We start from the raw sequence: 12,633 nt of genomic DNA, 5'->3' as shown, positions 1-12,633 counted from the left end.
AGTAAAGGAACTATATGACAAGAACGTTAAGTCTTTGAAGAAAGAAATTGAAGAAGATATTAGAAGTTAGATCTCCCATGCTCATGGCTCAAATTGAAGACCCAGAAATAAACCCACACATATTCTGACACTTGATTTTTAACAAAGGAGCCCAAACCATACAATGGAAAGAAGATGACATCTTCATTGAATGATACTAGCTTAACTAGATGTCTACATGTAGAAAAATGCAAATAGATCCATATTTATCACCCTACACAAAACTCAAGTCCAAGTGGATCAAAAACCTCAACATAAAACCAGACACACTAAATCTATTAGAAGAAAAAATGGCAAAGAGTCTTTAACTCATTGGTACAGGAGACAATGCAGTCTTAGATTTTTCACCAAACTTAATTTATTTAGGGATCGTAAGCACCTTTACCTCTCTTCCAATTTCCCGAAACCTTAGATGGGAGATTAGTAAGGAAAAAGGCTGTAGACTCCTTTATCTACGTCCTGCAGATTAGGTTTGATGGGTCGTTAGAAGATTACCAAACTCAGTCATCAAGGGTACCAGCAGTCCAGTCCAAAGGCCAACACCAAGCAGCATCATGAAGTCAGCAAAAGCCACAATACTCAGTTGGATTGCCCCGAGAAGTTCTTTTAAACATTTCTGTCTGTGAAGTCAAGTGTCGAAGCACAAAGATCAGTACAACCATGTTGATCCAAAAAGCGAAGTCTCTCCTTCTTCCAATGTCCATCACATTTGTCTTTCTGAGTGAGGATTGATCATCTTACCCAAGGCCAGGGTCCTCCTTCTTGCTTAGCTTCTTTAGGAGTACAGATTTTAGTAGGTTTATCCAGGGATCTTTTCTGAGACTGATACTCCAGCCAAGGGCCATGCATGGAGATAACCTAGAACCTCTGCTCAGATGTAGCTCATGGCAGCTCAGTATCCAACTGTGTTCCCTAGTAAGGGGAACTGGGGCTGTTTCTGACATGAACTCAGTGGCTCGCTCTTTGATCACATCCCCCTGAGGCTGGAGCACCCTAGCCAGGCCACTGAGGAGGACAACACAGCCAGTCCTAATGAGACCTGATATCTTAGGGTCAGATGGGAGGGGAAGAGGACCTCCCCTATCATTGGACTTGGAGAGGGGCATGGGAGGGAATGAGGGAGGAGGCTACAGGTGAGTTACAAAGAGAATAAATTGTAATTAATATAAAATATTTTTAAAAAAGCAATGTCTCTATAGTAAACTCCCATCCTGTTTCCTCTCTTCCACCACTTCTGGTGTCTATCCTGTTTGTTATTCTAAATGAGATTTAAGCATCCTCCTTAGGGTCCACCTTAGTGTTTAGCTTTTTTGGCTCTGTAGATTTTAGTATGGCTAGCCTATGTTATACAGCAAATATCGGCTTATATGAGTATATACCACACATTCTTTCTGTTTCTGGCTTATAAGTGAGTATATACCATGCAGTCTTTCTGTTTCCGGATCTTTGCTAGTTCCATCCATTTGCCTGCACATTTCATGATTTCCTTGTTTAAGTAGCTGGTAGCAATCTGTTGTGTAAATGTTCCACAATTTCTGTATTCATTCCTCAGTTGAGGGACATCTAGGTTGTATCCAGATTTTGACTATTGCACATAAAGCTGCTGTGAACATAGTTGAGCAAATGTCTTTTTCGAATGATGGAGCATCTTTAGGTTATATTACCAGGAGTGATATAGCTAGATCTTGAGGTAGTGCTATTCCCAGTTTTCTGATAAAGTGCCAGATTGATTTCCAAAGTGGTTGCAAAAGTTTGCACTCCCACCAACAATGCAGGAGGTGGGACTGCATCTTTACATCATCTTTTTTTTTTTTTTTTACTGGAATTTTTATTTATTGAGGTCTCTATCCCAACCAGTCATTTAAAAACCAAGTACCACAGACCTGAGGGGTAGGAGCTAGGAACTGTACCTCCTCACCACATCAACAGCAGTGGGGAAGGAAGATGGAGGGGTAGCAGAGATGGAGAAGGTGAGAGACAATAGCAGCAGCAATGGGGCATCAGTCTCACAGAAACAGAGCCACTCTGTCCTCTCCCAATTCCTAGCTAGAGCCCCTATGGCTTGGGGTGGAAGAGGTAAATCCCACCCCAGGTCCCTCCTCTCAGATAGCCTCCTTGGGGCTCAACCCATTTCTTCAGTCAGGAGACTCAGGCACATGAGAGAGGAGGAAGTGGGAGAGGAGACTGGGAGAGGCAGGGTGGTGGCAGGAACAAAGGCAAAAGTAGGAGGCACGAGCAAGGTGGAGCCCTGCCGTGCCCACCGGGGAGAGGTGAGGAAGCCACACCATCACGCAGCATGTCGGGGAGCAGGTGGGTTTAAGGCTCAGGCAGGCAGGCAGGCAGGCCCCAGGCCTCAGTCGAAGCCGTGCCAGTCGCTGTGTTCCGAGTCGTACTCCAGCTCGGCGCCCACGCACTTGACACCGTCCAGCAGCATGGGTGTACCGTGGTGCCGGTCCATGACCCGCGCCTGCACCATCACACGCACACAGGTGCCTGTGTCACCCTCGCAGGCCAACAGCATCTCCTCTTTGAGGACGCCTTCTCTGTGTGCTGAGTACTCACACTTGATGCTGTAACCTTCAGGGATGGGTGTGACGCTGAGAAGCTTGAGGTGCAAGCTATGGACAGGGGCCTCCCGGACATCCTTGCTCAGCCTGCGCACTGGAGGCAGAGTGAAGGTAATCTCATACCTGTGCTGGATCTTCAGGAAGCCAGCCTTGACTAGAAAGCTGTTGTCACTCTCCTGAGTAACCATGACCACAGAGTCATGTAGCTTTTCATCAAAGTGGACATGGCTCTGGGAGCCTTCTGCGTCATGGCCTGCTGCAAAGCGCATACTGCGGACTCTGGGCTTATTGCCTCTGTTGGCTGCAGCCATGGACACCCCCCCTGCCACTGGGCAAGACACACAGCTCCTGGGTGACACTGCCACTCAAACTCAGCAGCCTGCCATACTCCAGAGACAGAGGCAGGAACCGGGCGAGCCCTGGGGCTAGGCGGGCAGAAACGACCGCGGAGGCGGCGGCGGCAGCCGAGCGGCTCTCACTCTACATCATCTTTAACATGTGCTGTCAATTGAGTTTTTGAACTTAGCCATTCTGATGGGAGTAAGATGGAATCTCAGATTTGTTTTGATTTTCATTTCCTGATGACTAAGGATATTGAGCATTTCTTTAAGTTTTTAGCTTCTTTAGGTCTGTAGATGGCTGTACTATGTTATACAGCTAATATCCGATTATTAGTGACTGTATACCATGTCTGTTCAGAGGACTAGGGGAAGGGGATGAGGGGAAGAGGGAGGGAGGGTGGGACTGGGAGAGGTGGGGGAAGGTGCTTCAATCGGCATATATAATGAATAAATTGTGAAGAAAAAAAAGTAAAAAAGTAATATGGAGCAATGATTATATATTAAAAATAGTGTTATCTCACTGTGCGTGGGCTTCTATATATTTCCTCTCCTCACAGTCCACCCAAGGTTGTTCTCAGCTGGCCAACGTCATACCCCTTCTGCATGAGAGCTCACAGCAAAACATCATGTGCTCTGCTTGCAGCGAAACATCACATGGCAAAACTCAGTCTTCAAAGAAAACAGTAACTTTCTCTTCAAGATAACTTCCTGAAGAAGTTTTAAATTCATATTCATTAAGTTAATATTATCCTTGCTAAGGCTAGCGAGATGGCTCAGCAGTTAAAAGCTAGGCTCACAACCAAAAATATAAGAGCATTGCTGTCATCTTCCTATGTATTCTGCATGCTCTAAATTTCTTAGGTTCTTCCAAAAGCTCCCGTTGCTTATACTTACTGTGAGATTCTGTGGAATTGTCTACTGATGATAACACATTCTAAATTTGCTTGCTTCAGAAAAAAAATCTAGTTGTCTACTTATTACTTGTTTTATGAGCTGCTTCACAAAAATATGGGCTTTGGTATATCCAGTGTAATAGTTTTTTACAATAAAAGTGTGACATGTAACGTGGAAGAATTTTGAAAGCATTATAATAACAGAAAAAAAATGTCAGATGCTGGACTAAGAATGTAGCTCAGTTGTTGGTTTCTTGGCTACTGTGCATGAAGTGCTGGGTTTGATCCCCAACACCACACAAAAAGCATCAAAATATGTAGGTTTGTATTTTACATATTTGTAAAATATTACATATTTGTAAATTTTACATATTTGTAAATTTTACATATTTGTAAATTTTACATATTTGTTTAATCTACATGTAATGTAGAATGTAGATTAGTGGTAGTCTAGGTTAATAGGAGATAAATGGAGACTGTTTACTAAAGGTTATGACATTTCTTTCTTTTTACTTTTGAGTAAATCCACATGGAACTTGTGGATACTATGTATATGTATATCCTATATGTATGTCCACATGCACATATACTGTGTACTATGGTCTCCATAGACTTATACATTTGAATGCTTGGTTATAAGGGAGTGGTACTACTTGAGGGGGATTAGATGTGTGCCTTTAGTGGAGGAAATGTGTCAATAGGAGTGAGCTTTTGAGATTTCAGAAGCCCATGTCAGGCTTAGAGTCTTTGTCTTCCTTCTTTTTGGGATTCCAAATGATGAGCTTTCAGCTCCTTCTCCAGCACCATGTCTACCTGTGTACCTCTATGCTTCCTGTCATGATGGACTAAACCTGTGAGGCTGTAAGTAAGCCCCAATTAAATTCCTTCTTCTTTCTTTCTTTATCTATTTCATTTATTTTTCTTTCACATATTACATCCTGACAGCATTTTCCCTTCCTTTACTCCTCCCATTCCTCCCACCCCTGACGTTCATAGCACTAAGTGCCTTCAAGAAGAAATTTGAGACATCTCATTCAAGCAACTTAATGGCTCACCAAAAAGCCCTGGGGGGGGGGGGGGAGAGAAGCAGACATACCAAAGAGGAGTACACAGCTGGAAATAATCAAACTCAGGGATGAAATCAATGAATCAGAAACAAATAAAACAATTCAAAAAAATCAATGAAACCAAGTGCTGGTTCTTTGAGAAAATCAACAAGATAGACAAACCCTTAGCCCAACTAACTAAAAGGCAGAGAGACACTATCCAAATCAACAAAACCAGAAACAAAATGGGGGACATAACCACAGACACTGAAGAAATCCAAGTAATAATTAGGTCTTACTTCAAAAGCCTATATGCCACATAATTTGAAAATCTAAATGAAATGGACAATTTTCTTGACCAATTCCACATGCCAAAGCTGAATAAAATTACTTTTAAAATGCTCTATTCTCATAGTTATTCCTTCCAATGTGTAGATTTCTCTCTCTCTCTCTCTCTCTCTCTCTCTCTCTCTTGAGACAGGGTTTTCTGTGTGTAGCCTTGGCTTTCCAGGACTCACTTTGTAGACTAGACTGGCCTCAAACGCACAGAGATCTGCCTGCTTCTGCTTCTTCCTCCCCGAGTGCTGGGATTATAGGAGTATGTCACTGCATCTGGCTTTTTTTTTTTTTTTTTTTTTTTTTTTTTAGCTGATGTCCCAAGCTTAACTCTATTTATGAATGCATTTCATCAATCAATACCTGGAAAGTTTAAATACACTATCAGTCTATTTATATTTTTCATCTACTCTAGTTGTAAATAAACAAATTCTAGATTAAGTTCTCCTATACTCTCTTTGATTCTTCTTTGGAACTTCCTGGTGAAGGCTCGGTTGTTAATGTTGTCCTTATCCTTAGTGAGCAAACTTTTGCTTCTGAAATATTTACTTTTTTATTAACATTTCTTTTATTTTTGAGATTATAATATAATTACAACATTTCTCTCTTCCCTTGTCTTCCTCCAGTCCCTTCCATATGCCCTCCATACTCTTTTAAATTCATGGATTTCTTTTTTTTTTATTTGCTTTCTTGTTAAAATACACACACACACACACACACACACACACACATACACACACACACACACATATTCTTCCTAAATATACCCTTCTCAGTCTGTATAGTGCTACTCATATAGTTGTTTTCAGGACTGACCAATTTGTTTTGGATAGCCGGTTGTCATGCTTTTCCGTGGGGAAGAGCATTTTTTCTGCTCTGAACATTCCTTATTTACCTGTACATTGTCTAGTGTTGAAAAACCTTAGGATCTTTCCTCTGTGCACTTTAACAGGCCAATTCTTGTCCTTGTTTAGCAGTCATGTTGGTGAGACTTAATGGGTATAGCTTCTGACATTACTAGGTGACACAATCTCACAGCAAACTTTCTGATCCTTTGGCTCTTCACAATGATTTTGTGCCCTTTTCCACAATGATCCTTGTGCCTTAGGTGCAGGAGTTGTAGTTGTAGGTATATCCATTGGGGCTGAAGTGCAAAACTCTGTATTTCAATTGGTTGTGGTTTTCTGTAATGGTCTCCATCTGTTGCAAATAGAAGTTTCTTTGCTGATGGGTGAGAACTACACTTATTTGTGTGTATAAGGACAAATATTTAAAACGTAATAAGGGGTTACTGACTTAGTAGAATGATGGTTGTAGGTTCTCCTCCAAGATTCATGACTTCACTATCACAGGGTTTCAAGAACTGGGCATGATATTCTTATTGTTAAGGAGGGCTTAAGTCCATTAGAGAAGTGGTAGTTACTGCCTAGGTATCTGTGCCACTGTTTAACCCTTAGGGCTATTATGCCATGATGGTTATTTATGTGGTTCATAAGAGTCATATCTGGGTAGGACTACTAGTTGATCCCTTTTTTGGCAGCTTGTGAGTACCTTCTGGTACCATGAAAACTAGTCCAAAGGGGAGAGGATGTCAGGTCAATTCTAGCTCAGGGTCCTCTGGGCTCCAATTTACTTTTCATAGTAAACTCTTAAACATTTAAAACATTAAATTACGTTTATAGTAACTATTACTGTTATATCCAAGTTTCATCTCTTTTCAAAATAATTATTAAACAACAATCATGTTTTAGAGAAGAATTCTCTATTCTTTCTCATTGAGTGATAATCCATGATATACACTTTTTAAAGTAATCAGATGAGTAGCATTTAGTATGACATCAGTGTTATATAACCATCACTTCTAATTTCAAAACGTTTTTTATTGCTTTTGAACCATTGATTTTTGTTGTTATTTTCCTAGACAAAGTACCCTGTGTAGCTGTGGCTCTCCTGGCTGTCCTGGACTTGCTTTTTAGACCAGGCTGCCATCGAATTCACAGAAATCCACCTGCCTTTGCCTCCTTGAGTGATGGGATTAGAGGCATGCACCACTGTACCCAGCTGATGTTTTTCTTTTTCAGTGTCTTTTTTATTGTTTTTAGGCAGAGTCTCACTATTAGTCCAGTCTTGCCTTGAATTCATGGCAGTTCTGCATCAGCCAACCAAGTTTAGGAATATGGATATGGAGCTACAAAGCTTGTCTTATTTCTGCCTTTATGGATTTGTCTTTTCTCAATATTCTAGATCTTAATCATTTATATAGACAGAATTATGCAATTGTGGATACTTTGTAAGACATTTCTTTCACTTAGAATGTTGCTTATGAACTTCATCTACTTATTAGCATGCTCTGTATTTCATGTTTTATGACTAATCTAGTAATGCATGAGTATACAGTGAAAATCCTACAAGGCCAATAATTGAAATTCATGATCATGGAGAATTAAAATGTTGCAGACCAAAGCCAAATTACCTTAGGCCATTTTTACTTCCTTGAAAGACATTCTTTGTCCATCCCTATATTTAACCTGCTATCTTTGTGACTACGAAAACTTTTAAAATGTATTCTTAGCAGATTATTAACCTATTAACTTTCACTAACTCAAAAGCAAAAAAAAAATGTGATCAGAAAGCATGTGAGGCCCATAAATTATTTCCTTTCTTTGGTATAACATGATGCTTCTTCCAATGTATGTAAAAGTATGAAGATTTATGACTTTCTCTTAACCATAACCTTAGATATATGTTTACATCTGTGTGAGTATGGAAATGGATATCAGAAGAGGATGTCTTGTGTCCTTCTGTATGTAGACATTCAATTTTCCCAGCACCATTTGTTGAAGATACCGTCTTTTCTCCAATGTATGTTTTTTGTATCTTTGTCAAATAGCAGATGTCTGCAGTTATGTGTACTTATATTTGGGTCTTCTATTTTTCTTCCATTGGTCTACATGTCTGATTTTGTGCCAGTCTCATACTGTTTTATTGCTATAACTTTATAATATTTTTTTGAAATCTGGAATTACAGTTCCTCGAGTATTATCCTCAGGATTGCTTTGGTTATCTGAGACCTTTTCTAATTCCATGTGAACTTTAGAAGATTTTTTTCCCTATTTCTTTAAGGAATGTTGTTAGTATTATAGTTGGGATTTTATTGAATCTCTAGGTTAATTTTGGTAGAATGATTTTTTTTCAAAATATTAATTTTACTAATTGGCATATATTTCCACAAGTTTTGTGTCTTCCTCAATCTCTTTCTTTAGAGATATGTTTTCATTATAGAGGGCTTTCACTTATTTAGTGAGGTTTATTCCCAGATATTTTGTTTTCTTTGAAGCTGTTGTGAATGGGAATGTGTCCATGATTTGGATCACTTTTTAATTGCATGCTAGCTGTTACTATGTTTTCTCTTCATTATTCTCCAGCTTTAGATTTTTCATGATGAATTTAAGAGGTAGCATATACATGAAATACTATTATTGTAAGAATAATCATATTGGTAGAAAAATCTGAACTCTCAGGTTAATGGCTTCATACTACTGTGAACAATATACATGATTGTTAATTTAATGCACACTGTTTAAATTTTTGGCAAATGTCTCATGAATTGGTTTAAAACATGTTCATTAGAGCCTGCCACTCAAAATATAATGATAGTTATTTTGACTATTTACAAGGGATTTGGAAAGGTTAATAAATGTAATTTTTTTGCTGAATCAATTATTTAAATTGTATGAATTTTAAGTCTGAAGCTGCAGGTGTGAGGAGTTATTCACTGGAGTGATTTTGGCAGAGCCTTTACTATACAGTTCTCAACTATGGCTTTGTGATTCTTCGCAAACGTATTCCTGAATTTGAGAAATGTGCCAAGTAGCCTCAGGACCTCATTATGCCTGGTGTTTGTGACTTTTCACAATTCATCGTGAATATTCCTTTATAAAAATATTTAAATATCTTCCAGAAATATTAAAAAATTTGAATTTATGATTGAATTCATTTAGGTATGGTTGTTTTATAATCTGCAGTGTATTTCTATTTTATTTGGATTCTAAAAAATTAACACATTATAGGAAGCCTATAATAAATATCAAGTGACCTAAACATTATTCTTACTCTGTGCAGTGCATATATTTGTCGATGTTATCTCATCAAACTATGTATTCCCTTGAGAGTTTTAGTGTTGCCAAATAAATTATTTGTGTGTGTGTGTGTGCTAGTACATTTGGCTGTTAATTTTATTTAGATTTCTACAAATTTCATTAGTAAGGTAAAAGTTGAATATTGTTAAATTTTAAATGGAAGTTATTACTCATTTTCTTAATCATATACTCTTTTTGGCATGTGAATTCAGACAAATTATAAATATATAGGGATGTAAGTTGGTGGAATATATAGTACTTATTTTTATTCGCCATTGTTAGGACTATATTGAGTTACAAGATTGTTCTGTGCTGTTATTTTAATTATTTTATGTTTATTAATTGCAATTTATTCACTTTGTATCCCCCTTGTAGCTCCTTCCCTCCTCCCCTCCCAATCATACCTTCGTCCCCCCTTTTTCACCCATGTCCCTCCCCAAGTCCACTGACAGGGGAGGTCCTCCTTTCCTTCCTTCTGACCCTAGCCTATCAGGTCTCATTAGGACTGCCTGCATTGTCCTCCTCTGTGCCCTGGTAAGGCTGCTCTCCCTTCAGGGAAAGGTGATCAAAGAGCAGGCCAATCAGTTCCTGTCAGAGATAGTCCCAATCCTCATTACTATAAACCCACTTGGACACTGAACTGCCATGAGCTACCTCTGTGCAGGGGTTCCAGGCCATCTCCATGAATGGTCCTTGGCTGGAGTATCAGTCTCAGAAAAGAAAAGACCCCTGTGACCAGACTTGTTGGATCTGTTGCTCTACTTGTAGAGCTTCTGTCCTCTCCAGGTCTTACTAGCTCCCCCTTCTTTCCTAAGTTCACTGTACTCTGCCAAAAGTTTGGCTATGGATCTCAGCATCCATACAGGGTATGGATCTACCTGCAGGGTAGAGTCTTTCAGAGGCCTTCTATGGTAGGTTCCTGTCCTGTTCCCTGTTTTCTCCCTCCTCTGATGTCCATCTTCTTTGCCTTTCTTTATGGGGATTGAGCATCTTAGCAAGAGTTCTCCCTCTTAATTAGCTTCCTTAGGTGTACAGAATTTAGTATGTTTATCCTATATTATATGTCTAATATCCACTTATGCTTGAGTATATACCCTGTGTGCCTTTCTGCTTCTGGGATACCTCATTCAGTATTGTCTTTTCCAGTTCCCACCATTTACCTGCAAATTTCATGATTTCCTTGTTTTTCATTGCTGAGTAATATTCCATTGTGTAGATGTACCACATTTCAGTATCCATTCCTCAGCTGAGGGGAATCTGGGCTGTTTCCAGCTTCAGGCTATCCCAAATAAATCTGCTACAACCATGGTTGAGCAGATGTCCTTGTTGTATACTTGAGCGTTTTTTGTATATATGCCTAGGAGTGGTATAGCTGGATCTTGGGGAAGCACTATTCCCTAATTGTCTGAGAAAGCACCAGATTGATTTCCAAAGTGGTTGTATAAGTTTACATTCCCACCAGCAGTGGAGGAGGGGTACCCTTTCTTCACATCCTCTCCAGCATGTGTTGTCACTTTAGTTTTTTATCTTAGCCATTCTGATGGGTGTAAGGTGAAATCTCAGGGTCGTTTTGATTTGCATCTCCCTAAAGACTAAGAACGTTGAACATTTTTTTAAGTGTTTCTCTGCCATTTGATATTCCTCTATAGGGAATTCTCTGTTTAGCTCTGTACCCCATTTTTCAATTGGATTACTTGATTTGTTGCCATTAAACTTCTTGATTTCTTTATATATACTGGATATTAGCCCTCTGTCAGATATAGGGTTGGTGAAGATCCTTTCCCAATCTGTAGGAAGTCGTTTTGTTTTGAAGACAGTGTCTTTTGCTTTACAGAAGATTTTAGTTTCACGAGGTCCCTTTTATTGATTGTTGCTCTTAGATCCTGTGCTGTTGGTGTTTTGTTCAGAAAGTTGTCTCCTGTGCCAATGAGTTCAAGGCTCTTCCCCAATTTTTTCTTCTAACAGTTTTAATGTCTCTGGTTTTATATTGAGGTCTTTGATCCACTTGGACTTTAGTTTTGTCCAGGGTGATAATTATGGACCTATTTGCATTTTTCTCCATGTCAACGTCCAGTTAGGCCAGCACCATTTGTATGTTTTTTTTTCCATTGTATGGTTTTGGCATCCTTTTCAAAAATCAGGTGTCCATAAGTGTGTGGGTTTACATCTGGGTCTTCTATCCAATTCCATTGATCCACCATTCTGTTTCTATGCAAGTACCATGCAGTTTTTCTTATTGTCACTCTGTAGTGCAGCTTTATATCAGGGATGGAGATACCTCCAGAAGATCTTTTATTGTAGAGGATTGTTTTAGCTATTCTGGGTTTCTCGTTATTCCAAATGAAGTTAAGGTTTTTTTTCTTTCAAGATCTGTAAAGAATTGTGTTGGTAATTTGATGGGAATTGCATTGAATCAGTAGATTGCTTTTGGTGAGATGGCCATTTTTACTATGTTAATCCTGTCAAGTCATGAGCATAGAAGATGATGTTTCCATCTTCTGCTATCTTCTAATTCTTTCTTCAAAGACTTGAAATTTTTTTCATACAAATACAAGTCTTTGACCTGCTTGGTTAAGGTCACACCAGGGTACTTTATGTCCTTTGTGGCTATTGTGAAGGGTGTTGTTTCCCTAATTTCTTTCTCAGCCCTTTTGTCTTTTGTATACAGGAGGGCTACTGATTTTTTTGAGTTAATTTTGTATTCAGCCACTTTGCTGAAGTTGTTTATCAGTTGTAGGAGTTCCCTGGTAGAATATTTGGAGTCACTCAGGTATACTATCATATCATCTGCAAATAGTAATGCTTTGACTTCTTCCTTTCCAATTTCTATCCACTTAATCTCCTTTAATTGTCTTATTGCTCTAGCAAGGACCTCAAGAACAATGTTTAAGCAATATGGAGAGAGTGGGCCCCCTTGCCTTGTCCCTGCTTTCAGTGGGATTGATTTAAGTTTCTGTCCGTTTAGTTTAATGTTGGCTGTAGGCTTCCTGTACTTCCTTTACTATGTTTAAATATGTGCCTTGTATCCCTGAACTCTCCAATACTTTAAACATGAATGGATGTTGGATTTTGTCAAATGCTTTTTCAGCATCTAAGGAGATTATCATGTGTTTTTTTTCTTTCAGTTTGTTTATATGGTTTAATTACATTGATGGATTTCTGTATATTGAACCACCCCTGCATACTGGGGATGAAGCCTATTTGGTCATAGTGGATGATATCTTTGATGTGTTCTTGTATTCTGTTTGCAAATATTTTGTTGAGTATTTTTG

General features: G+C 39.0%; 2 protein-coding genes across 3 annotated transcripts in view; one reads left to right on the top strand and one right to left on the bottom strand.

Moving 5' to 3' along the window:
* The window catches only part of Ophn1 (oligophrenin 1), a 389,762-nt gene that overhangs the window by 258,649 nt on the left and 118,480 nt on the right, over positions 1–12,633 (top strand). The window lies entirely within an intron of this gene.
* On the bottom strand, positions 1,850–3,062 carry LOC110543943 (adipose-secreted signaling protein-like). Its single transcript, XM_060375009.1, has one exon. It carries the CDS (start codon positions 2,915–2,917, stop codon positions 2,393–2,395), a length of 525 nt encoding a protein of 174 aa, XP_060230992.1. The 5' UTR covers positions 2,918–3,062; the 3' UTR covers positions 1,850–2,392.

This window comes from Meriones unguiculatus, chromosome X, assembly GCF_030254825.1.
Source record: "Meriones unguiculatus strain TT.TT164.6M chromosome X, Bangor_MerUng_6.1, whole genome shotgun sequence".
NCBI lineage: Eukaryota > Metazoa > Chordata > Mammalia > Rodentia > Muridae > Meriones > Meriones unguiculatus.
Note: the sequence above shows the minus strand (reverse complement) of the source record. Positions and strands in the feature narration are given on the sequence as shown.